Source organism: Drosophila subobscura, chromosome E (genome assembly GCF_008121235.1).
Source record: "Drosophila subobscura isolate 14011-0131.10 chromosome E, UCBerk_Dsub_1.0, whole genome shotgun sequence".
Classification (NCBI taxonomy): Eukaryota; Metazoa; Arthropoda; class Insecta; order Diptera; family Drosophilidae; genus Drosophila; species Drosophila subobscura.
In genome coordinates this window covers 11,159,324-11,183,397 of record NC_048531.1, presented here as the reverse complement: position 1 = coordinate 11,183,397, position 24,074 = coordinate 11,159,324, and the positions used below count along the sequence as shown (strand labels likewise).

At 44.5% G+C, this 24,074-nt stretch overlaps 5 protein-coding genes and 1 long non-coding RNA gene across 12 annotated transcripts in view; 2 read left to right on the top strand and 4 right to left on the bottom strand.

The window, feature by feature from the left end:
* The first annotated feature begins 270 nt into the window (after window positions 1-270).
* On the top strand, window positions 271-1,588 carry LOC117892253 (complement component 1 Q subcomponent-binding protein, mitochondrial). Its single transcript, XM_034798364.1, has 3 exons — window positions 271-559; window positions 675-1,019; window positions 1,078-1,588. Exons 1-3 carry the CDS (start codon window positions 355-357, stop codon window positions 1,317-1,319), a joined length of 792 nt encoding a protein of 263 aa, XP_034654255.1. The 5' UTR covers window positions 271-354; the 3' UTR covers window positions 1,320-1,588.
* LOC117892255 lies at window positions 1,585-1,930 on the bottom strand. The gene has a single exon (XM_034798367.1). The coding sequence runs from the start codon at window positions 1,753-1,755 to the stop codon at window positions 1,624-1,626; it is 132 nt and encodes a 43-aa protein (XP_034654258.1). The 5' UTR covers window positions 1,756-1,930; the 3' UTR covers window positions 1,585-1,623.
* Window positions 1,931-1,959: 29 nt separating this feature from the next.
* On the bottom strand, window positions 1,960-2,661 carry LOC117892254 (TP53-regulated inhibitor of apoptosis 1-like). Of its 2 annotated transcripts, none has more exons than XM_034798365.1 (2): window positions 2,423-2,647; window positions 1,960-2,355 (listed from the first exon to the last, which is right to left on the bottom strand). In XM_034798365.1, the coding sequence occupies exons 1-2, from the start codon at window positions 2,567-2,569 to the stop codon at window positions 2,242-2,244; spliced, it is 261 nt and encodes an 86-aa protein (XP_034654256.1). In that variant the 5' UTR covers window positions 2,570-2,647; the 3' UTR covers window positions 1,960-2,241. The 2 variants fall into 2 exon arrangements, with proteins under 2 accessions (XP_034654256.1, XP_034654257.1); XM_034798366.1 differs by having other exon boundaries at window positions 2,267-2,355; window positions 2,416-2,661.
* A 136-nt stretch (window positions 2,662-2,797) lies between these two features.
* Window positions 2,798-6,301, bottom strand: LOC117892252 (eukaryotic translation initiation factor 3 subunit C). Its single transcript, XM_034798363.1, has 3 exons — window positions 6,172-6,301; window positions 5,804-5,937; window positions 2,798-5,742 (listed from the first exon to the last, which is right to left on the bottom strand). Exons 2-3 carry the CDS (start codon window positions 5,894-5,896, stop codon window positions 3,097-3,099), a joined length of 2,739 nt encoding a protein of 912 aa, XP_034654254.1. The 5' UTR covers window positions 5,897-5,937; window positions 6,172-6,301; the 3' UTR covers window positions 2,798-3,096.
* Window positions 6,302-6,507: 206 nt separating this feature from the next.
* LOC117891742 overlaps window positions 6,508-24,074 on the bottom strand; it is a 28,663-nt gene continuing 11,096 nt past the window's right edge. Inside the window, exons 4-5 of one of the 6 annotated variants that reach the window (XR_004648651.1) lie at window positions 7,324-7,448; window positions 6,509-7,251 (exon numbers count right to left, since the gene is read on the bottom strand). This is a non-coding gene — a long non-coding RNA (uncharacterized LOC117891742). The other 5 variants (XR_004648649.1, XR_004648648.1, XR_004648650.1 and 2 more) reach the window with 5 other exon arrangements.
* Window positions 7,422-23,596, top strand: LOC117891741 (neuropeptide CCHamide-1 receptor). The gene is made up of 9 exons (XM_034797336.1): window positions 7,422-7,492; window positions 17,085-17,655; window positions 19,886-20,112; window positions 20,184-20,287; window positions 20,353-20,565; window positions 21,193-21,296; window positions 21,602-21,739; window positions 22,616-22,765; window positions 22,838-23,596. The coding sequence occupies exons 2-9, from the start codon at window positions 17,288-17,290 to the stop codon at window positions 23,022-23,024; spliced, it is 1,491 nt and encodes a 496-aa protein (XP_034653227.1). The 5' UTR covers window positions 7,422-7,492; window positions 17,085-17,287; the 3' UTR covers window positions 23,025-23,596.

The following is a 24,074-nucleotide window of genomic DNA, read 5'->3' as shown; positions in this document are numbered from 1 at the left end:
ACAGCACAATGAGGTTTACTGGATTTGATAAACAATAAATTAAAAGGAGACTTAGAAATACTTCCATCTTGTAGAAAATTGATTCATCGAACGGTTAAAATTATATTTTTAGGGATGAGAGTCCTAAATAGCTAACAATTTTAAACGGAACATCAAAATCGTGGAATATGATTGAACAAGGGCGTTCAACTTACAGTATATTAAGAAAATGAAATGGTATATTTAGGTATATTGTTGAGAGTCGGCGTTATCTTTCGATAGTATTCGATAACTCCGCGGTCACACTGGACCTAGCACATTTTAACAATTTTTGGACTGTTTTAAAGGATTTCCCTGTAATAATTATATAACAATATGAACAACCTGAGGATAGCCACATTGCGATTCGCCAGCATGGCCACCAAGGCTACTGGATCCCTGGGAAAGCGCGACTTCACTAGGAGTCTGTGGCACATGACAAAGAAGCCGGTGACGGGAGCATCGAATGATCATGTAACCGTCTTGAATGTCCACAAACCCAGCATTAGTTGCACCTGTGGCTGCAATGTGCACACCAAAGGTAGGTTTTCATTGAAAAAAAGCTGATAGTGATTGAAACATGCCGCATGTTACATAACCTCAAAAGCGAGATGATGAAATGGGAGACAAAAAGTAATGAAAATGTCTATGTATAGCTGAGAAAGAGCTGGTGGAGTGCCTTGCCGAGGAGATCGTGGCCGAGCGCAAAGTACAGAAGGGCAAGACCGTTGCCAGCACCCTGGATGGATTCAACGTGAAGATTGTGGGCGGCGAAGTGGAGCTCATCAAGGAGACCGACAAGGAGAAGGTCGTGATTAGCTTCAATGTGAACCATACGGTTGACTCTGAGGACGAGCCAGAGATCAATCCCAATGCGGACAAGCCGGAGCTGGGTGAAATGAGAAGCAAGCCCCAGTTTGAGGTGGATGTCATTAAGAGCGGCACCACGCTCTCGTTCACGTGTTCCTACCTTCAGGGCGAGGCCCAAGAGGGAGAGTACAGTACGTATACGAACTTGAATATAAAAAGAATCTATAATTGATTGGCGTTCCTTTGCAGACGACGTGTTCTCCATTGACGAAATGTCCATCTTTGAGGGCGAATGGAACGACAAAGTCTATGCCGTGGCGGGCGATGTTTTGGACGGCTATCTATACGATTTGCTTTTGAACTATCTGGAAGAGAAGGGCATAAGCCAAGAGTTCGCGGAGAAGCTGTCCGACCTGGCCACTGCCCATGAACACACCTCCTACATCGGACTTCTGGAGAGGCTCTCCAAATTCACAGCGGGTGGCAAGTAAATGCCTGGATTGCATTTTCCCCCTCCTAATCGTAATGCAGAAAGTTGAGTAGATTTATAAGTTCCATCGTCTGCTGCAGCTGTTCATAACTAAACACATTTTGTATCTTGCGTGTTTGTAGTCGTTTGCGGCAGTTGTCCTAGTTCATAAGTTCAAACCATTTATTCACATTTGATGTCGTGCGGGCAAAGCTCTTACCAATCTTTATTACCCGTGGCAATTGCTTAATGCTCGACTTCATGAAATACAGAAAAAGAGTGTTTAGTTAAGCTTTCAATCAAATGTTTATTTTTGCGGTTTTCGGTTAAGCGTAGGGATTGGATGGACGCGATCTGGGCTCCGAGTCCCATGGCCTGCGCCCTCCAAAGTCCTCGTGGTTTTTACAGGCTGCGCAGATGACCAGAGCCATCATCACGAGTATTGGCAGCAGCTTCATATTTATTGTTTTGCAGGAAACTTTTGATTGTGCAGCTGAAGCTGAGGGAGCCGCTCTTTATATGCGTTGATGAGGCTGTTATCAGCATAAAGGTCTTTCCCCCATGGGAAGTACTCGGCCTGTTTTTCCAAGTCAACCATACTCTGGGATTCACAATGGACCTATTTATCAGATAAGGCAGACTATGAAAGGTGGGGTACGGTGTATAAGTATGTACAACACTTTAATTCATGCATAGATGTAACGACTGTGGTTGGCTTATACTTTCAACTTAATTTTTAACTAATATTTGCTACTTCATTTAATCAATAATCAATTTTTGGGCTATTGTAGGAGCTTCTTCTGGTTCGCACGCTTGTCCTTGCACCTGGCCGAGACCTAGGCCGAGCCCCTGCGATTGCGTGGGCCCTGATGGCCAAGGCTTTGCCCTTCAAGGCTGATTGCAGAATCAAATCCGTAGCCAGGCTGTGGTACTGTCGTCATTGGTCAACTCTTGCTCTGCTTATTCCCACTGGAACTGCCGGTGTTCTCATACTCCGAATTCGTGGTGTACTCCGTGTCGATTTCCCGCAACTCTATCTTCTGCTCCCTCATGGCGCGCTAGAGGGCGAAGGTCAGGACGCACGTTTAGGCGCTATCAGGTGATGAAATAATACCCACTACCCACCTTCACACAATCCTGATAGACCCGGAAAATGGGCGCGCATGCAGATTCATCTGTGTGGCCCTTCAGAAACCGCTCCGAGAACCAACCGTTGAAGCAAGCGTCATACTGCTTCTTCAGCTCATTGCAGTCCTCGCCAATGCTGTTCATTTTGAAAGTTTAACTTATAATTTACAGATGTTAAATAATATTGTCGAAAAAAAATGTGAGTGTACTGCGGTCACACTGTGAGTGTGTTTTTAGGGATGGAACAGAACCACCCATCGATATCTGTAGTTAAATAATCGCTATCGGAAGGTTTTCTATTCGTTTTTCTTTTAAATACATTTTCTAATCAATTATTTTCTTGGATTTTTTTTAAAACACACAAACACAACGTCGTTTTGTTCTTTCTTTTTATGGTTTTTAAGTTATCCGTTACAGGCTGATACAAAATGCTATTATCAATTATGTTTCTTTAACTAATGAGCGCTAAAACAAATTCTTTTGGGACTTGGCAACAACAGAGGCAATGATGGCGGATAGGAGCAGACCTCCGACTCAGTTGGAGAACTGAATCGGAGGCCTGGCTGCAGCTAACATCAAGAGTTGTCCATGACCATTCCATTTTAATAGTTTTGAAGTGTTACAAATTTGTTCTGTTCGCCCACAGAGGATGAGGATAGCGGTCTTGGCGTCTACTCCTCGTCGATGGTTTGGACTTGCTGTTGCTGCTGCTGTTGTTGGTTCTTGTGATGTCCACGCTGGTTGCGGTTGCGCTGATTGCGATTGTCCCGTCGCTGGCCGCCCCAGTTGCCGCCCTGGTTGTTCTGGTTGCGGTTGTAGCCGCGGTCCCCGCGATTACCCATGTTGCCGCGCTGGAAGAAGTTGCCCTGCTTCATATCGAAGACCTTCTCGTTGACGTCCACCAGGTTGGTCACCTTGTCGACAAACTGCATGGCCAGGGCCTGCAGGCGGGAGGGCTCCGAGCGGTGCATGACCACAGTTTCCGAGGGATCGTCGAGGCTGGCCATCAGCTCCTCGTTGATGATCATCTTGCTTATGATCGAGTGGACCTTCGGGACGGGCAGCTCGTACATCTGGGCCAGGGATGGTATGCTTATGGAAGTGTAGACGTTGGAGTAGGTGAACAGGTATGTCCGCAGCGACTCCTCCTTGATGAACTTGACAAGCATCTCACGCACGCGGTCCGACTCGTAGAACAGATCCCACACCTTGGTGTTCATTTTCTTGTTGACAATGAAGTTGGCGCAGGCCTGCCAGTTGCCACAGCGCATCGCCTTGGCGGCGGCCACCACGTGCTCCCTCATGGATTCAGGGGGACCCACCAGGGACTGACGCTCCGAGGAGCGCAACTGCTGGTAGAACGTCTTGCTGATCATGCGGCGGCGGGCATCGAACTCGTGCGCTGCAATGTAGGGAATCTCCAGCAGCATGGCGGACACCAGATACACACACTCGAGCAGCTCCAGATTGATGTGCATGTGGAATGGCATCTGGCGCTGTTTCTCAATCTTCTCCTGCTCAGCGGAGCGCTCGTGCTGACGCTGTGGCAGCAAGCCCTGAGCCAGCAGCTCCTTGGGCTTGCCGGTGACCATCAAATCCACCAGGCAGTGATGGGCATCCTTCACGTTCTCCTGACGGAAGGCGCATAGACCCAAGTTGGCCATCATGCGGTTGTACAGGATGCGCGTGGCGGGATCAGCGGCATCGATGTTGTCCTGCAGGTGAGACATGAGCACCAGATCGCGTGCCTGGAACCAATTGTCGTGCATGGCATGGTGATAGATGTGCGCCAGGATAGCTCGAGTTCTGATACGATCGGTATCGTCCTTGGCATAAATGAACTTGCACAGTTTATCCATCACGTCGACCGAGGTGGCTGTGGTGGCCGGCACCTCGCCACGCTTCTTCTTCAGCACCTCCGGATCGAATTTGTAGTACAAGTGCTCGATCTTTCTCAAGTAAATCCTGCAGCGTTCGTTGGGGTTGCCGCACTGCTCGAAGTACTGAAGGACCAACTCAATCGTCTTCACCACGTTCATCTCGTCCTTCAAGCGGGACACATAGTCGTTCGAATGTGGATCGCACTCCTTCAGCAGCTTGGTGAACTCGTCATCCAGACGCTCGACGGCGGCTAGTGGGCAACCGCGGATGTAGAACGGAGCCGCGGTGTATTCCTCGTGCTCCTCAGCAACGCTCTCGCTTATGCTGATGTCGGGATTGGCCAGAAGCAGCTTCATCATGCTCTGCATCACCTCCAGCAGCAGGGCCCAGTGCTCCATCTTCATGGGCTCCGAAATCTTTTGATTGTAATCGAAAATGGCAGAGATAATGTTGAAGTGGATCTTCACCGAGACGGGAACGCCCAGATTGTGCTGATCGGAGATGTCCCTCAACTCGAAGAGTAGATCGATTTGGAGACGACGATCGGTGCGCTTCTTGCCACGAGCCGACATAATCTCCACGAGCTTAGCCAGCACCAAGGGAATATCGATCTCGGCGTCCTTTTCGAACATCTTGGGCTTCTCCACGACATGGCCCTTGACCACCGTCTCCCATTCGCCATCTTCGTCGTCTTCGGCACGCTTGCGGATCTTCAGCTTCTGCTCCTTGCGCTTATCCTTACGCTTCTCTTCATCGCCTATCTTCTCTTCTCCCTTCTCAGTGGATCTTTTCAGGAAACGCTCCCGCATATTCTGGTACTGGTTTTCGTCCTCGGAAGACTCGGTTTCACTCTCTGTATCCGAGTCCCAATCAATGGAATCGTCCGAGTCGTCATCGTCGGCGGGTACCACCTTGGCTGGGGCAGATTTGGCGAGCTTGGGAACGGTCACCGACAGCTCCTTCTTGAATCCCACATCGCTGTCATCAGCTGCATCCCCCGCGTCGCTCACATGGGCCTCTTCGTCTTCAGCTTCACTCTCCTGGTCGGGTGCTTCGCGGAAGCGCGACAAATCCTCCTCAAAGTCCTTGATGTACTTGCGCACCTTTTGGCGCAATGTGCCCAACGACTTGGTGTTGTTCTTGGACAGATTTCTACGGCCCTCGCGGTCCTCCCAGATCTCGTTGATGAAATCCTCCAGTTCCGCCAAGCAGCGAATGTAGAATCGCGGCGTAATGCCATTTTCCTCCTTTGAGATGACGGGCAGGGCCTTTGTGTAGGCTCGCGTCAGATCCTCAAAGCTGCTCAAGGTATTGGGTATATCCTTGATCTTCTTGTGGTTGCGGATGGTCTTGATGATACTGGTTAAGTTCTCGTAACGCTTCTCCTTGGTGGAGCGAACCACGCGCTTGACTTCCTCCTCATCGTCGCTGAATTGCTAGGGGGTGGGGGTGGGTATGATTAACATTTTGCCACAATTTGCTTCCTCTTATACTTACAAAGGCGGAGGCTTTGTTGAAGTTTGGCGCTTGGACCTCCTCCTCGCTGGACTCGGATTCCGAGTCGGAACCGTTGGCAAAGAAACGTGACATGTTGTTTAGTTTCTACTCGAGCCGGTTTGTCTGCACTGCACCTGGAATGACAATACTTTAATATTTAAGATCACAGCGCCACATAATTTCGTGTGATGTTGAGGTTATGTATAAGCGGCCAACATGGCGTTTTGCGAAAACTGCATGCCACAAATTTAGCAGGCCAACGTGTAAGCCTATGTAAAACTTCAATTTAATTCACCGCCGGCACACCTTTCGCCCGTCTTGCAACTATTTAGCACTGCCGAAAGCCTCGTTAAATCAAATAAACTTACTATTTTTACAGCAAAAAACGATTTCGATGCCTGCGCACCAGTGTGACCGTGGATTGAAAGACAAATATACCGGCTGACCGCTAAAAATATACCGATATATATTATTTCATGTGAAAAAGATACCGTATATAAATATACCGTATATGATATTCGTCAATTTTTAATTTCGATGTAATATAAAAAGCTTACTAAGACCCTCAGCACTGCACTTATAGTTTTATTCGATTGGTTATTGGTTATTCGACCAGGTTATTTTAAGGACTGATTTTATTGTATAGCGTACAAAAAAGGGTTGAGCAAGAAGTTACAACAAAATGCCATTTGTTATGCACTCCTTGTTGGATATATCGATAGATGAAACTGTGACGAGAGTAACGCTCATCTCTAAGGTAGCCGATATCGATATGACAAAGTAAATCTGCGAGATGCTCGCAAAAAAAACGTATTTTTGGATGCTTAAAGATATTTGTTCATAGCAGCAGCTGGCAACATGCTCTTTGCGCTAGCCGTTAAGTCTAATATGCATGTAGCTCATGTCATCACGGCTCGCTCACTAATAGGTTAGGCTTTCCAGGTTTTCCGGGCAAACTGAAACGGTTTGGTGTAGCCCAAAGAACCTTGCAATTTGGCTAATCGAAATCATCTAGAACAAAGCCATACAATTGGCTTAATATTAATTCGCAAAATTAATTCGACTGCTCAACAATATTTAAATTACAATTTCAAACTGGGCGGGAGTGAAACTCTGTGGCAACATTACAGTCCGCAGCTTGTTGCGGCGCAGGCGTGCTCCGTACTACCGGCATTTCAGAACCAAACAAGTTCCAGTTCCCGAAACTCCACGGCCAATTTGGCGCCCATTCAATCCTCGGATCATGTTGTATGCGCGTAAGTGTTTTGGCCCTAACAGCCAGAGAGCAGCCAGACAAACGCTTTCGCGCGCGCCATCAAGTCGCATGCGTTTCCTCTGCTCGGACAGTTCAAAACGAAGCCAATTTGTGCGGAAAATATACTTGATTGAAATTTGTGTTTGCGATGCTCAGGCGTTGAGGCCAATATCCGGTTGATACGATTCAAGTGCTAAAATGAATTGAATAAATTTATTGAATTCTGACGCCGTGTGTGTTTGTGGCGCTGTAAACAAAATTTTACCCAAAGTGCTGAGTGTGTTCGTGCTCGTGATTCCCCACTTAACATTACGCTCTTCCGTATCCTGTCTGCGAGTGCCACCATGGGGGAGATTCGCGCGCGTGTGTCTGCCAAAAACACGGAAAACACTTTTGCGCCGATGTTAGCATAATAAATAAAATTGCAAATTGAGGTAAGTGTAAGAGTGCATTATTCGCGGTATCGGAAATGGTTAAATTACAAATTGATCAGTTAATTCCGCTCGTGTAATCACTTGTGCCGCCTCTGACACCTGACATTTAAGTTCCCATTACCCTGGAAATTTATGCCAGGTCCGTACAATAAATTCTCATGCACTTATCGCATTTGAATCTGGAATGCAAAAGCCATGGACGCCGATTCTGAAACAGGAAGCTGAAAGAAGTCATAAAACAATCAAGTTCTTGTCCGTTCTGGTGGCTCTGTTTCTCTTTCCGGTTCGCTTCGGCGTGTGTTTATTCCGTTTCCGCCTTTCGTTGTTTTCGGATCAGGCCCTTTAAATCGCGTGGGCTGGCATATGAAAACTATCCTTAGAAATTTGCATCTCTGTGCAATTTTTCTTATTGATTGGATATCTGCTTCGGTTCCTTATGAAGAAGTGCAGTCGGAGTCCTTGCTACTGCCATAAAAACTGCAGGGGAAACAACTTTTTATCTCACTCTAAGACCCCAGGGCCATTAATGTTTGAGTCAAGCCACAGTGTCGGAGGGAAGAATCTTGTGTTCGTGTTTTATTTTGGGTCTCGGCAACACCCTTTTCATGCTGGCAGCCAGACCACAAACCAACACCCCAGAGGAGAACTCCCAAGTTAATGAAAAGAAAAGAGGGTAAACCGAAACAACACAAGCTCCGGCAACTTGAAAATGCACAGAAACAGAAGAGAGAAATATGCATGGGGGCAGGAACCGGTTGGCAGGGGTATGGGGTATGGAAAGTGGGGCACGACACTAAAATGCAAGTGCAGGGATGGCATGGCGCGTGCCATTTATTGGCCTTTGGCAGCACGGTCTCACGGCCAAAGGCAATGACCATTAACCAGAGCTACAAGATCATGGTGGAATCTCAATGGTTGATGGCGCTTCTTTCAGCCCCCCACACCACCCACCACACTAAGAATAATATTGTCTAATCACATGCTCTAGCGTAATATAAACGAGGGCGTGCTTCATGCCACGATCCATCTACCAGTCTGTCGAATTAAAATCTGTTTACAATTAACGGACGCGACAGCAAAACAACATAAAAAGAAATATAAACAAAGAGCCTGCAAACCATGCAAATTGATCAAATCACAACCAGCCGCACATACACATTGGTGTTGGCCTATATTTAGCTCTGTGTTTCGTGGATTTTGTTATCTTTTCGATGCCTATAACAACTAACAAATTTACCTCGCCAACATTTTGCAAAAGCAAATGAGAATCGTAAAATCACATCAATAAATTCCTTCAATTGCTTTGGCGCCCCTACACCCACCCATCAGCACGAAAAGTTCAATTAAAGACAAAGTTTACATAGTATAATGTAATGGTAAATGCCGGGAAAACGGGATTACATTTATTGTTCGAGTGAACAAATCCTGGCAGAGATAAGGAGCAAAAACCCTGGCTACCTTTGCTGCCTTGCCATAAAAAGTTCATCCCCGGAAACATGTTTATTACACGATATTTATGTATGTATTTGGGTTGCCACTGATTTATGTTTGGCAAATGCCACCCCCTTCCGACACACAATGATTTGATATGCATCTTTGGGGCTCCTCCTTTGGCCTAGTTTATGCATAAAATGCTCCCTTTTTGTTTGGGTAATTTACAGTCAATAGGAATCCGATCTGGAGCAATCCTTAGTCATGGCATATCGCCACACCCACAAAAACACACACACAGTCGCTACCTCTCCCTCTTCATCTCTCTGGGCCGCATTACAGCGGCTAAGACAAACTAATTTGGCCACGCTAATATGTACGAATGACAGTCGTTTAATTTCTATGAGTCATAAATTTTTATAATCCACATTCGTGGGGTCTCGCGCGTGTGCTGGCTGCTGCTGCACACACAAATGTGGGATGTGCCGGCCGCCTCACAGTCGGAGCTGAAAGTCTAGCAACAAACAAGTGCAGCTAATTAGTAGGAAAACAGTGAACAGTTTTCACATTTTAATCAAGGGAACAGGACCGAACTCTAACTAAAATGAAACTTTAATTGAAATGTAAGAGAGTGCAAGCCAAGACCCCCAAGGCTCTTCAGTTTTTCTAGTTGTAGCTGCTATTATTTCTCTCTTTTAGTTTGATAAAGTTTGTTCGTGTGTGTGTGTGTGTGTGTGAGTTTCATTTAACCAAACAAAACACGTCGTCAAATAATTCTGTTTGCCTGACACTTCAAGTGTGGAATTCATTTCTCGAACGGACGACTGTCCGCCTGGGCTTATCCCCCCACTTGATGGTAAAAGTCATACAAAAACCAATCACCACAAAACACCCAAGTAATGATGCGAAACTTGTCAAGTGTTCTGCTCCTTTGTCTTTCCACTTTTTCGACTTTGTTGACTTTGGCAGGTCCTGTCCGTTGCAAGGAACGATGGGACGAAATTGTGCTGGCCATTGTTGTCCAACTTTGATTTAAATCTCTTGCGGCAGCAATATTGCTTTGTTTCTGCAAATGGCAAATGAATTAATTGAGAAAGTTCAAAAAGAGGGACAAAAGTAATGTTCATTCATTTGTATATATTTATTACAATTATTATTCCCAGAGCACAGGCAGGGACTCTGAATACCTTTTGAATAAGATATTTATATTCACCGCACACCTTCTATTGGTTGATATTCGTAATATATTTATTATGCAAATAAAATGGCATCAGCAGAATCCTAGTTGCGGCATCCCACACTCGGACTCCTTAACCTCTCCTTCAACTTCCGCTTTGCTTGCTTTCATTGTTTTCACAGAGATTGATACCCAAAGCCTCAGTGTGAGAATGAATTGTTGTCGACAGAGTGGCACGTGCCAGTGGAGGGGATTAAAAGTATTGTTTTGCCCTGCGGCAAATGACGTCTGCAGAAAACTCATCTCGATGATGCAGCAAATACATTTGACTGCTGCAGTTGGCCTTCCTCTCGGACTTCCCTGGTAAATGTATACTATGATTTACAGGGCAGGCCAGGATAGGCCAGGCCAGGCCAATATGCAATTAGCATTATGTATTAACTTTTGCGTAACACGAAACCGCTGGGTTGGCCTCGAGCAAAGCTCCAGTATTAAATGGGAGAATATTTTTCTCCTGCTTTTGTCCTTCGCTTATGAAATACAACCGGTTCTATTTTACTCACTTTGCTGTGGATTCCATCTCATTAATTAAATAACTCGTAAGTGAGTCAGACGTGGCGAATATTGCACTTTGGCCTTTGGCAAAACGCTTTTGATAAGCGTCCCGCCCTCGAAATTAATTGAAATTTCCGGCAAGCGACTATTCGCCTTGCAATACTACTCGTGGTATGAGCTGTGCAGGGACGTGTGGCACTTGTCTTGGCTCTCAGCTCAAACTAATTTATCGCTTGGTGTTGCCACCAAATTTAGATGCGCGCAAAAGTTTGATTGGCAGCTCCCGCCGAGCATAATCTTCCAAAGCTTCCAGTAATCCTTCAATTTGGGTTGGGAAAAGCGAGCTGGAAAGTTCGAGAACGGAAACCCATAATTGAAAGTGGAGCCATAATTAATTAGTGACTTAAACGATTAGGTTTTATTTCTTTAATTGCACCGTCGGTAATCTTGGCTGCACCTGAATCAGAGGAGGAATGATTAAAATTCCAAAGACTTCAAGGAATTCCAACGCTTAATTCATAAAGTAAAGTCAAATCGTTCTTCCTCCCCTCACTTTTGACACGTTTAATGAGCTCGCCGAGGGGCATCGGCTCCTCACCGTTAGCACCTCATGTCAGCTGTCATGTAATTTAATACAAGTCGACACCCCCAGCTCCCAGCAACGCCCCCAAACCAGCACCAGCACCAGCAGCAGGAGCAGCACCCAACCAATTAACTGGGGGCCAGTGTGCACAAAATGGCCCGTGACGGGGCCACAGCCAAAGCGGCTGGTGCGGGTGGTGGTGGTGGTGGTGGGGGGAGACAAATTACAAAATGAAAATGATATATGTGCTGATGTCCACAGGCCTCTGGAATGGGATGGCAGTGAGGCAGAAGTGCGGCCATCTAACAAATTTATGTGCCGAGGCGTCGGCGATGGCACTTCTCCTGCCACAGGGGCAAAGGCAGGGGGCAGGGGGCAGGGGCACGCAAACTGTTGCCTGACTGATGGAGCCGAGCCAAGCCAAGCCGACTGATGATGCTGATCTGAGAAATGTGTCAACAAACTACGGCCAAAATACAGAGGATGAAAATTAAGAGCTTTGAGGCGAATGCTGCTGAATTATGCAAATTGCTGGCATTTAAGTTCTTTTCTGCTTCATCTCGGCAAACATACTGAAAGTACGACAGAAAAAAGGCCAGAGCATAAAAAGCGCCGCATAAAATGAAATTTAAATTAATGAGCCTCAAAGCAAGAAGTGGCAGAGAAAAACCAAAATTGCCAGCATGTGAAAAATTGAAAGAAAATCGTGTGAAAGCAATCCCTAACAGGCTTTCGGGTACATGTGTTACTTGGAAGAGTAGGTTACCTCTTGGAATATTGTTGCAAGCATAATACCGTAATACCTAGCGAGTTATTCTATGACTGCAGATAGAGTATCAATCTGTGTTAATGGCCAAACCATTTAAAGTTCCAGTTTTGCTTTTCCTTGTTTCTTTGTTTCCTTGTTGTGTTTTTGTGTTTGTCTTTCAAATTGTCACCCGCAACAGCAATCGAATTACTTTTGTCCAGTCGAGAACCATTACTCGAGTACATAAATCAAGTGTCGGGGCACTTCATTTGTACGACCCAACCAGCCCCAAAAGAAAAGGAAAGAACAACCAAAACGAGATGAAAAAGTGGCACTTTTTAGCGTGCAATTAAATGCGAGTAGTTCCGGCCAGTGGCAGGACCGGATTGCTGCTAGAACTTACTGCGGAGCGAAATGCATGAAAGCAAATAAACTGTAATAAAATAATGGAGTCTGACGTGCAGAATGATTTAATTAAATCATCACACAAGAGACTGGAATTTCCATATGACGTGATGAAAGTAAAAAATGAAACAACACACAACAAATAATGTTGCTCTAAATATACGAGTATATTAAAAATGCCAAAATAAATGTATTAAATCATTCATTCTCGTACACAAATTCGTAGAGAACTCTTTCTTTTTTGTTGTTGTGAAAATCATACAAGCGATTTGCTGTATTTTGCTGGCAACTGTTGCGTGATAGAAACTAATATGCCATGCCATGCAAATGTTTTTATATTCACACTCCTATTTTCGCACATGTACGAGTATGTGTTGCAGAAAGTTGGCAGACAATTTCCAATGGCTTTGTGGGAAAACTAACCATCTATTCCGACACACAAATGCACTTTAATTGAGCCCAAACGAGGGGCCAGAACGCCATCTAATTCCGATGCCAGTGCTCGTTGAATGTTCCTGCATGGTTATTAAATTTGCCATGCGGCTACGGCTGTGTACTATATATGCATGTAATTTAAAGTTTTTGCCGCATTGATTGAGCAGGGTTGGGCCATTTTTCCCCACTGAGCGTTTATCTCTCCCCCTCCCAATTTTATTGCATTCCTTGTGTGTCCTGCTCTAATGATAGGTCCAAAGCAATTTGCGTTGACAATCGATTTTAGTTGCTGTTTCGTTCTGGGCCTACAGCCGAAAGAATTTCATAAAGAAATTGCCTTGGGCGATAATTTATCTGGATAATGACAATCAAAATTGTCCCTCCAATCCAACCCATCGTTTAAATTCTTCCTCTAGGCCTGCCTGCCTCCCCCTCGCCACCACTAAGTGCGAACAAGTAATGCCAAAGGAAAACACACAGAAAAAAACACGAAAATAAGCTGGAAAAAAAATAAAATGGAATGCGGCGGCGATGTTAAACGGATAAAATTAAATATAACTATGACAATGTATTTTAATGGTTTGAGCGGAGCTTAAATTTGATTTTTTATGGCTCGTTCCTTTCCTTAGTGGTTGGTTTACGCTCGAGCATCCCGGTACTTGGGGGCTTCTACTATTACCCATCCACACAGTCGTGTGTCTGGCATTCTTAAACAGGGCACTGGATTCCATTGGAATTGTCTTTAAACTCAGAGACAAAAAATAACAGAGGAAAGAGACATTTAAATTAAGTGAAATTCATATTCATATTCATTGGATTATTGAAATGACAAACGAATAGGAATTTCGGGAAAGCTTTTCACAATTTTTCAATTCTGCTGTCGTGAAAAATGATAATCGTATTTGTATTGTTCTTTCATTATTTTTTAGTAAATAAAGTAAGAGTAGGGCCCATTTTTTGTTTGTAGCATACAACCTGGCGCTTGCCGCGTATTCAATTACATGCGGCAAAACAAATGGCCCTCGCAAATCTTTTGCCAAAGCCTGTCGCCCCAGTCCCCAGTCCTCCTCCGTTCCCCCCCGGTTTGGTATTGCTATTCTGTTGTGTAGGTAACGCATATTTCATACCAAAAATTCCCATTCACTCCGCACAGTGGGAAGTGGTAAAGGGCAGAACCCAGGACCCAACCCGCGTTATTTATTCAATACAAAAAAAAAAACAGTGTACATTCTTTCGGGTGCCACCCACGACAATTTCCAAACATTTGCAGGCGACTTAACTGCATTTATTATGAGACGCACTAAGTCCCAAAACGACTGATAGATAAGATTTCGGTTCTGTTCTGTTCCATTCTGCGTTTTTTTGCTGCCCCGAAACGTGTGTGTGGCTACTGTTTGCCAAATTGTTAAGATAAAAGTACTGCCCCTGGGCAGCAGGGCAGCGGGGCAGCGGGTTTTAAGTGGCGTTGTGTCCCCAGCTGAACAACTGATAAATTGCATTGATTTATCAAATGTACTTCCCAGCTATACACTCACAAACATCACCACCAACAATTGTTTCCCTCCACGTACAGAAGACCAAAAGGTATCCTAGAGTGAAAAATGTTTGAATCCTTTAGGTGCAAAATCGATTTATATAATTCTTGAGTCTGACTGATGATAGGTGCAAGATTCCACCATACCACAACTGTATGCCATCCATTATCGTCTGTAAAGGGTATCCAAAAAGGCGAGCATACTCGTTGCAAGTCCATGGATATTTGACATCCAGATGGTCACCAGATAAGCGGACCCTCTGCAGGCCATCTCCTCTGTCATAAATCACAACAGTTTTTCTCTTTTGCTGCTTCGTTTTTTGTTTTTTGGTGTTTTTTGCTTTGGCTTTGTTGTAAGCCAGTTATTGATATGGGCTAACAGGTTTATTTGTCAACCTAATGGCAGGCCGACAAACCGAAAATAGCTCAATTTTCGTTGGAATTATGAATGTATTTCCATAGTATCTACGCCGCTGCCCAGCAGACACACACACATCTCATATTCGATGGACTTTAAACGGAATAATTAATCACAAGGTCCCGACAATGTCAAAATTTCAATTAGCTAATTGTACTACAAGTGTAAGTGAACAAACGATCCGACCCTAGCCGACCCTCGCCTGCACTTTTGCACTCCTTCCCTGACATAATTCTGTTAACAAATTAGCAACGGGCCAAGGGGCAAACAGAAGAGTGAACAAACAGGGCGAAAGTTGTTGACATTTTAGACAGTTTCGGCTCTGAAACTTGGAAATGCGAGCGCATGTCGGGGCGCAACTTCTATCGGCACAGCACTTGGAATCACTTAATTAATTCGCCTTTGTTCTGGAACTTCATTTACATTTTGGCCATTTTAGTCGTTACAGCAGACGCTACTGGTACCCACATCCAAATCTATATGTACACTATGTACATTCGCAATTGGCAGCCAGAAAAGGTCAACACAAAGGAACTTGATTTCATATTGCCACAATTTGTTGGCATGACTCAAAGCCATACAAATAATTAATTTTAAAATTAAAGGCGTGGGTACAAAGGACAACAGTTGCTCCTCTCGGTGATGGTTTTAACTCGATAGAACTGATCAAATGAACGCTACACATTATTGGCTGCTAGATTTATTATTATTTTTTTCATTAATAATGATATGATGGTCCTTTTATGTGCTATCCAATTAGTCACGAGCTAATTGTTGTCATAAATTAATTAAAAATCAATTTTATCATTATACTGCCACATGAAGCAGCAGGCACAAATGGCACTCAAAACTCATTGTAGTAGTTCAGAGAACTTCAACTACTTACATAGTGGCACATGGGTACATGGTATTTTGTGGAAAACTGAAAACTTTGTCCTCGCTTGCTTACCTTAAAGATGGGGGAATGGAGATATTCATGGCAACGACAAAGTTGTGGCAAGTTTCGTAGCTCATCCTGCAAAAGTCTGCACAATTAGCTGCGCGAAAGGATCTTAATGAAATTTCTAGTTTCTCAGGTAATTATAATTTTCATTTTGAAGTCGCTTGCCGGGTGGAAAGGTTACGTTTAATCGAAACTAAATGGAATAGTTCAACCATCATTTCTATCATCGAATTTCTGCTGCAGTTGAATAAACCCAAAAACATTTCATGAAATTGCCACAAAAGGAGACACTTTTCTCACGCACTTTCACCTCTCTGGGTTTCCAAGTGCGAGTATTTTGCATATCTGAGAGGTCGACGCCACTTTGTGGCGGCTTCTGGTTTATGCACAACAACAAAACGCATTCAAACGGATCTCTATTCTAAGGCATCTGTTTTCATTGCTTTCCATAACACTTTCAATGGCAGGACGGCTCCATGCACTTTGACAATGGCAGTGCAAAACTCACCTGCTTGGGAGAAGGAAATGGCGGACCATTCATATTTTTAGTGCAAAGAAATGACAGGATGGACAGTCGGCCAAAGGAAGCGCAGAGATTTCAATTACGCCGAGTTTCCTTACCCGCTTGATCATGTGGTCCAGGACCAGCTTCTGGTGGCAGCCATTGAAGTTTTCTGGGGCGTCAGTTACGTTTTATGAGTCACTGTATGTGGGCGTCTGTGTGTGGTTAATGGCTGGAAATGTAATGACAGGATATGCATTCCTTGGAGTGGCAGACGAGCCGCGAGTCCCCCACGTCAAGCCCATAAATCTGTAACTTAAAGCTTTGCCATCCATTTGCCAGCTCAGACTATCTCCCAGATGCTGCTCCTCTTTGGCTCTTGGCTTTAATTGAAGATTTAAGCTTACATGCGAATGAATTTTGTTCACAAAAAGAGAATGCCAAATTAGGAAGCCAAGGGCAAAAGAAAAACGACGGAGCTGAGCGCTTTAGGTATGCCCAAGGAGATTAGCAAGAGTGTCCAATCTGACGGAAGAGTGAAAATGTGTCTGCAATGCAATTATCCTCTTTCCAGTTGCCATGGCTTTAGCCCTTATTAGTTTCGGGATCAAACTTCCACGGTTGAGTCAATGATTATGTTCTTTTAAGTCTTTAAATATTTGTAAACTCGACTAACAGACCCAAAAATAAACCCAAACTGAGTTCAATCGCTTGGTAAATATTCACAATATTTAACTTTTAAACAATGACTCTGAAAACCATAAGAATCGAATGCCATTTAATTGAATTTTCAGGAATATCAACAGCAAAATCAAATGAATGCTTTTAATGGTACAAATAAATTTGTTGTTCTGTTTGCAGAAAGACAAGCATCGCATCGAATGCAGAGATCTGTGCAACATGCAACAACTAGCGAAGAGCAACGAGCCGTGCCATGAAATAAATTAATCTTTTATGCTTAAACAAATCCGCTTTTTCCTGTCGAGCAAGAGACAACATTGAACGGAGCACAATCGTACGGAGTCAGCAGTATAGCTAGCGGGAGGATATCCGGAGATTCCCCAATGATAGCCAACCTGGTCAACGTCATTAGCAGCATCGACATCGAGATGGACCCGGGCATAAACACGGACCAGCATAGGACTCTAGACATTGACGGGGTCGGGGGGTCGGCATCCACTCCGCTGAACGTCACGCAAGCTCTCTGGGAGCTGGCCGTGGCAACGGCCACTGGGATGCCACTCGTCGAAGGCCTTGGCAATGGCAGCGGCGTGCCGGTGACCGAGACCCCCTATGTGCCGTACGGCAGGCGGCCGGAGACCTACATTGTGCCCATCCTCTTTGCCCTGATCTTTGTGGTCGGCGTCCTGGGCAATGGAACTCTGATTGTGGTCTTCCTGAGTGTGCGGCAGATGCGGAATGTCCCAAACACGTGAGTCCCGTAATAGTAAAACTTTGAATACCCTGCAAATGGAGAGTGGATGTCAAATGTCCCCCCATATGCAGGGTATTTGCATAACCTAAACAGACAGTGAAAGCTCATAAAGCGAGCCAAAGAGATATTTGCATAATTTGAAATTAGATCCTGATGCGATTACAGGGCATCAACGTGTCCACGCTCTCGCCTCTAGGCTTGTTGGAAAATGAGTTTTTGATTTATGGGAAACTTAAATTGAATTTAATTATACGAGCGTGCTGAGCAATGGACCAAAGTGTGCGCCAAATTATGCATGCAAAGGAGCGAGTGTCACGAGTTTCCGCAAAAGTTATCCGCCAGCCTCTGGGGCCACATACGCCAACCGCAACGTGGCTATCCATCAGTTAATTAAGTGGTGGGCTGTGCTAGGAGGACAGACGCAGGGATGATAGTGATAATGTTGTTACCGCCTCCTGCCAGAATTTACTTAAAGTTCCCCTACACAATCGGAATCGATTGGCAGCTGTTGAAGCATTCGCACAGAGAAACAAAATGGGACACTCATATTTTTCCCCCTCCCCCCACAGGCAACTAATTAGTCATGTCTGTGATGTGTGGGTGGTGTACTGCATAAATTGTGGGTCATAAATCAAGTTATTGTGCCCTTGTGCCTAGGAGACAAATATGATTTCCAGACGATAACCTTATGTTGCCTGGTTTTGGGGGAGGCCAGTGTAAGTGGCAGCAGGAGACTATATGGGGGAAACTAGTGTAGGGGACTGAGAGTGCGAGAGGGATAAGCATTGAGTCTTAAAACGCAAACGAAGATAAGTAACTGTTTAAGCACAGTCGTGTCGCTCAGACTGTTGATATATGTATGTATGTACATATGTACATGTGTAGTAGTAGGATGCCAGCTGGATACTTTGCGGATGCGGTGGAGATGGAGTGTACGAGAGTGATGAAGAGCAAACGAAGTAACAGTGGTGTCCCTCAGCTTGCATACTATGTACGAGCATGTAAACGCTGGAGACTGTACGAACGAGCAGGAAATGGGATTATGCAAACAGCAAAGTAACTGTTTAAGCAGATTTGCTGAAAAAAATACTTTAAATTCACTCCTCTTCCCACTTAAAAAAGCTTACTCCAGCTGTGGCGTGGCCAATTAAAATATTCCAACTTGTTGGTGCTCATAAGAGAGCAGGTACTCTATCTCTAAGAGAGCCGCCACTTGTAATAGAACAGTTACTCAAGCGCACACACGCACGAGCACTCCACTCAAATTAAGTTGGCTGGGAGTGGAAACTGACCTTATGAATTTACTACAAACTAATCAACGAAGGAGGAATGGAATGAAATGATGGAAAAACATATTTGAAATAAGCAAAAGCCATGCGCACGTACACTGGGCACGATAAACATGCTGCATGGCACTCTTCAGTTCAGCCAAAAGCTAAAGGAAATGTCAACTGATCAAATTACGCTGAAATTGCATTTCGTAGTCAGGCGGCAGACCCCTTTCGAACCAACACGGGGACTTTAAATGCCAGACCAGACCGAAGCAGACCCTTATCGGCTTTGGGCGCTCGGAGCCACAGAAAAAGTAATTTGGTGTTGCATTTCCGGCAGCGAACGTGGCAAACAAAGTGCCACATGCAGCTTATTTATGGTAACCGGAGTGGTTGGATAAAAGCGAAATTACGATATGAGATCACGGACCGAATTGCCACCATGCGCAATTTATTTGCTGTCACTGTGAGAGACGAGAGTTTAAGTGTGCCGTACCCCTTTTGGGAAGGCTAAAAGATAACTGCGCTTAACTCTCATGTCTCTCTTACTCCTACTCTCCATCTCAGCTGCCAAAGAGAGTGTAGGCACATGACACCACCCTCCTCTACTGCTTGCTCAAGCAGTTCATTCGCATTTTAAGAGAGAGAGAGAGACTTATTTAGAAACTGTTCTGCTCTCGGCTTAATAAAGCTTTAAGTTTATAAATCATTTTAGCCGGTCATTGTACTGGGCCCAAGTCAACGACAACTGTCTCGCAAAAATTTGCCTAAAACTTCGGCAACATAAATCAACGATGCGCAGAATTTTTATCACACTTGAAGGAGCACGTGCTGGAAGACTTTTGTCTGCCACGCAAAAGTCAGCCTGCTTATCTCAAGAAGTAAAACATAAATCTATTAGGGAGCCGCCTTGGCACGACATTACATTTTAAACATACATAAATTGTCTCTTCCAGCTATATACTTTCGCTGGCCCTGGCGGATCTTTTGGTCATCATAACCACAGTGCCATTGGCCTCCACCGTCTACACCGTTGAGTACTGGCCCTATGGCAGCTTCTTGTGCAGTGTGTCGGAGTTCATGAAGGATGTATCGATTGGCGTATCGGTATTCACACTGACAGCCCTCTCCGGTGATCGGTACTTTGCCATTGTCGATCCATTGCGAAAGTTTCACGCACATGGTAAGAAATCAATAAGAAAATGTCTGAGTAGAATAGGAGTAGACACAACAACTCTCTGCTTCTCCTTTCAGGAGGCGGAAGACGGGCCACGCGGATGACCTTGGCCATAGCTGTCTCCATTTGGCTCTTGGCCATTATATGCGGTCTGCCAGCCCTCATCGGAAGCTATCTCAAGGCACGTTTGGCACGTTTTATAATCCGCAACTCGTAAAATTAATTTCACTTTTGCGACTCTTGCAGCATGTTCAACTCACCAAGGAAAAGGCAATTGACATCTGTTATCCCTATCCCGATACTTGGGGCATAGACTATGCCAAGACAATGGTTCTGTTGCACTTCCTGGTCTACTATGCCATCCCGTTGGTGATTATAGCGGTATTCTATGTGCTGATTGCTCTGCACCTGATGTACACGGCGAGTGTTCCTGGCGAAATTCAGGGAGCTGTACGACAGGTGAGTCGGCACAACCTTTATAAATAGTCCCGAATGGTGGGAAAACATTCCGTAGCCCCTGGACTTGGGACAGTGAATTTCTTCCTTACATTTCTATAAAAAGAAGTCCCTCCCTAAAGTGAAATAAACGATCGCTTTATCATAAACGAATAATGATATACGTACACATGTATGTATGTAACTTTATAAAAGTGAATAAGAAAACTTTTTCCAACTACTTTTTTACCGACAAAAAAATTGGCAAACAAACTTTCCCACTTAAGTGGCATTAAATATTTATACCAAAATAACCAAAGTAATGATTTTTTCTTTTCGTTAAACTCAGTTGATAAGGAAAATACCATGGAGGTTTTTACATATGTACATATGTACTGTACATATCTTATACCTTTTAATTTCCATTATTCTAAAAAGTAGCCCGAGAATGCTCTTCTCACGAAATAGTTTTGAAATCCCAATCCATATTTTTACTACCTAAAGACTTCCGCTCTCTTTCTCTCTCTTTGACGATGTATTTGCATATGACATATGTACATATTACGGAATTGTGGGTCACACGAATTAGATGGAATCTCGACTGCTGCTTTAACAGAATATAATAACGTTTTCCCCTTAATATTGTTGCAGGTTCGAGCCCGTCGCAAAGTCGCCATGACTGTGCTGGCATTTGTTGTCATCTTTGGCATTTGCTTTTTGCCCTACCACGTCTTCTTCCTTTGGTTCTACTACTGGTGAGTGCTTTTATGAACTGTGAAAGGGATTTGTGCGAAGCTGCTGGGGAGCTGCTCATGAATGCATGGATGGAAGAGTCAATTTGTCATGCGGATAAAAAGGAACCTGCTAGCAGCCCGTGCCTGGGACACAGGGATGTTGCTGACGATGGGACCTGCGGATGAGTAATGTTGTTGCCATTTGTTCGACACTTGTTCGCATCGACAGTGGCGGTGGGTGTGGGACAATCAATTTCAACGCTGATATCTCCATTACCAGTCGGTGCTCTTGGTGCTCACGTGTGCGTGTCTATATTTACTTGCAGGCCCACTGCCCAGGATGATTACAATGCATACTGGCATGTCCTGCGCATCGCCGCCTACTGCATGTCCTTCGCCAACAGCTGTGCCAACCCGGTGGCCCTCTACTTTGTGAGCGGCGCCTTTCGCAAGCATTTCAATAGGTACTTGTTCATTCACATCACTCCACCACCACCACCACAACCAGCAGCATGACAGCATGCCTAAACGATTACCAATAACCCGGTTATACGATAATACGATAACAAACCAATAGATAACTGTAAACCAGTAAACCAGTAACGTAACTGTAAGCGTAAGCCAACTGCAATTTGTATCTCTTAAAACAAAAACAAAACTCAAACCCCAACGATACCGAACCCCAAACCCACAGAACCAAACGAAACTTGAAACGTCGCTCTTGCTTGCACACCACAACCACAAATGGGATTCACATATGTACATACATATCATATTATATTTTATCACATGTACACACATAGCTGGGATGACACTTGACTTGAGTTTGAATCTGTTTTTTATTCGTTCGTTTTCAGTTGGTTTACCCATTGATTTGTTATTTCGTTTTGATTTTCGATTCAACTACCATGGGAAATGTTTATCTTTTGATGGAGACATGATATGTCTTTATTCTTTGATATCTTTATCCATTGAAGAGCTCTTTAAGCTGAACATCCTTGACTCTTAACCTTCGAAATTAGTTGTATCAATTGATAAAACTTCACACAGTTGGGTCAAGTACTTTCAATTACATTTTCATCACCGTCCAAGTATTCTTTTTTATGTTTTTCAACATTTATTTCCAATGTAATCAACATTACCAGTGACCATCCAACCTTTGATGACCAAACCAGATTGCCATCAGATTTCGTTACTTTTTTATGCATTTACTTCCACGAACACGCACACTCATACTCACACACACACATACACTGACAGAGACACACTCTCAGAGAAAAGTACAATACCTTCCGTTTGCTGGCGACTCTATTGCATTCTCATTGGGACATCTCCTGCAGATATCTGTTTTGCCGCGGTGCGAACGGACACCGCAAGAAGCGGAACCAAGCCAACGACACATTCTGCATGCACCGGGACACCTCGTTGACCAGCACCGCTTCGAAGCGCTATCAGTCGCGGCATTCCTGCTATCAAAGCACCATCCGCAGGTGAGTGTCCATCCATGCCCTTTGGCCCACGCACGCCCCAACAGTCAGTAATCCCACCCTCGTTTTTGACAGCTCCCGGCTGCAGGAGACAACGATAACCACGCTGCCGAATGGGGCCCAGAGCCACAATGGCGCCCCAATTTCAGCCGTGGATCTGACCACTCACACTGAGGTGGCGCCGGGCTATGAATTTACGCCGCTGAACGAGTATGGACAGCGGCCAAAGCCACCAAGGCAGCAGCAGTCGCTATTGAATTGAAATCGCAGCACAATGCAGCCAAAAAAGTTAGTTTTTAAGGGAGTTTACAGGCAGGCAGTCAGGCCGGACCCGTATTACCTGATTGGCAAATGAACAAAATAAGCTAACAGCTAAACGAAAAATATATATTCTAGCTAAGATTTCTATTTAATTTAGCTTTACTTTTAAGTTATTCCTGAAGCTAACTAACGTCTTCTCGCAAAAGAATTTAGGCTCCTCAACAGTTTTAAAGTAAGCCACAGAAAACTTTAAGGTAAAGAGTTGCACTAAAACAAAGTTGGTGACCTCCTCGAATTGTACATACTTCCTACAAAAACACCAACGTAGTTATATAGATGTATGTATTCGTTTTCTATGTGTCTAGTCATAGGGTTGAGCCCTAACGTAAACTGTGTCTGTTCCAAACTAAAGTATTACAGCCGCGTGCACGGCGTTAAGCGAAACAAGTTTACAGAGACATATTTCAAAATGTGTCTGTAATTTTAGGACTCTGTGTAGTAATACGCCATGTTGTATGTTCCATTTAAATCGACTCACAGTGACTTTGTAAATATATTTGTATGTGCCAGAAACCGTTGAAAAATAAATGTAAATTGTGCGTTGAGAAACAGTTGTCCCGTTTTATTTTCCTCTGTCACTGGCAGCCAACTCTCACGGCTGTCATTTGAAAGAAGATGCGTGGGTATAACTAGAACCACAACAAGGTTTTATGCCATGAAAAAGTCATGGAAATTTATGGGAAATTAAATTACTGAGACCATCCTGTGGAGCAGCTTGCAGACAACTTTAAGCACCGCACCCCCTGAGCAAAAACTTTTGGTCATACGTATAAACGCAAAGCAGCGCAGGCCGGTCGTGACCTAAAAAGAGAAAAGGGAAACAACTCCTTGTGGGATGTTTTTTTGTTCGGTTCTGCATGGGACAGGCCCGCAGATTAATTGGTTTGGCCGCAAGCAGAAAAGGTGGAGTCGCCATAATCTAGTGTTCGCATCGCAACAGTCCCACCACAAATTGCAGGCCCTTCTCAAAGTTCGTTGCTCGGGTTTTTAT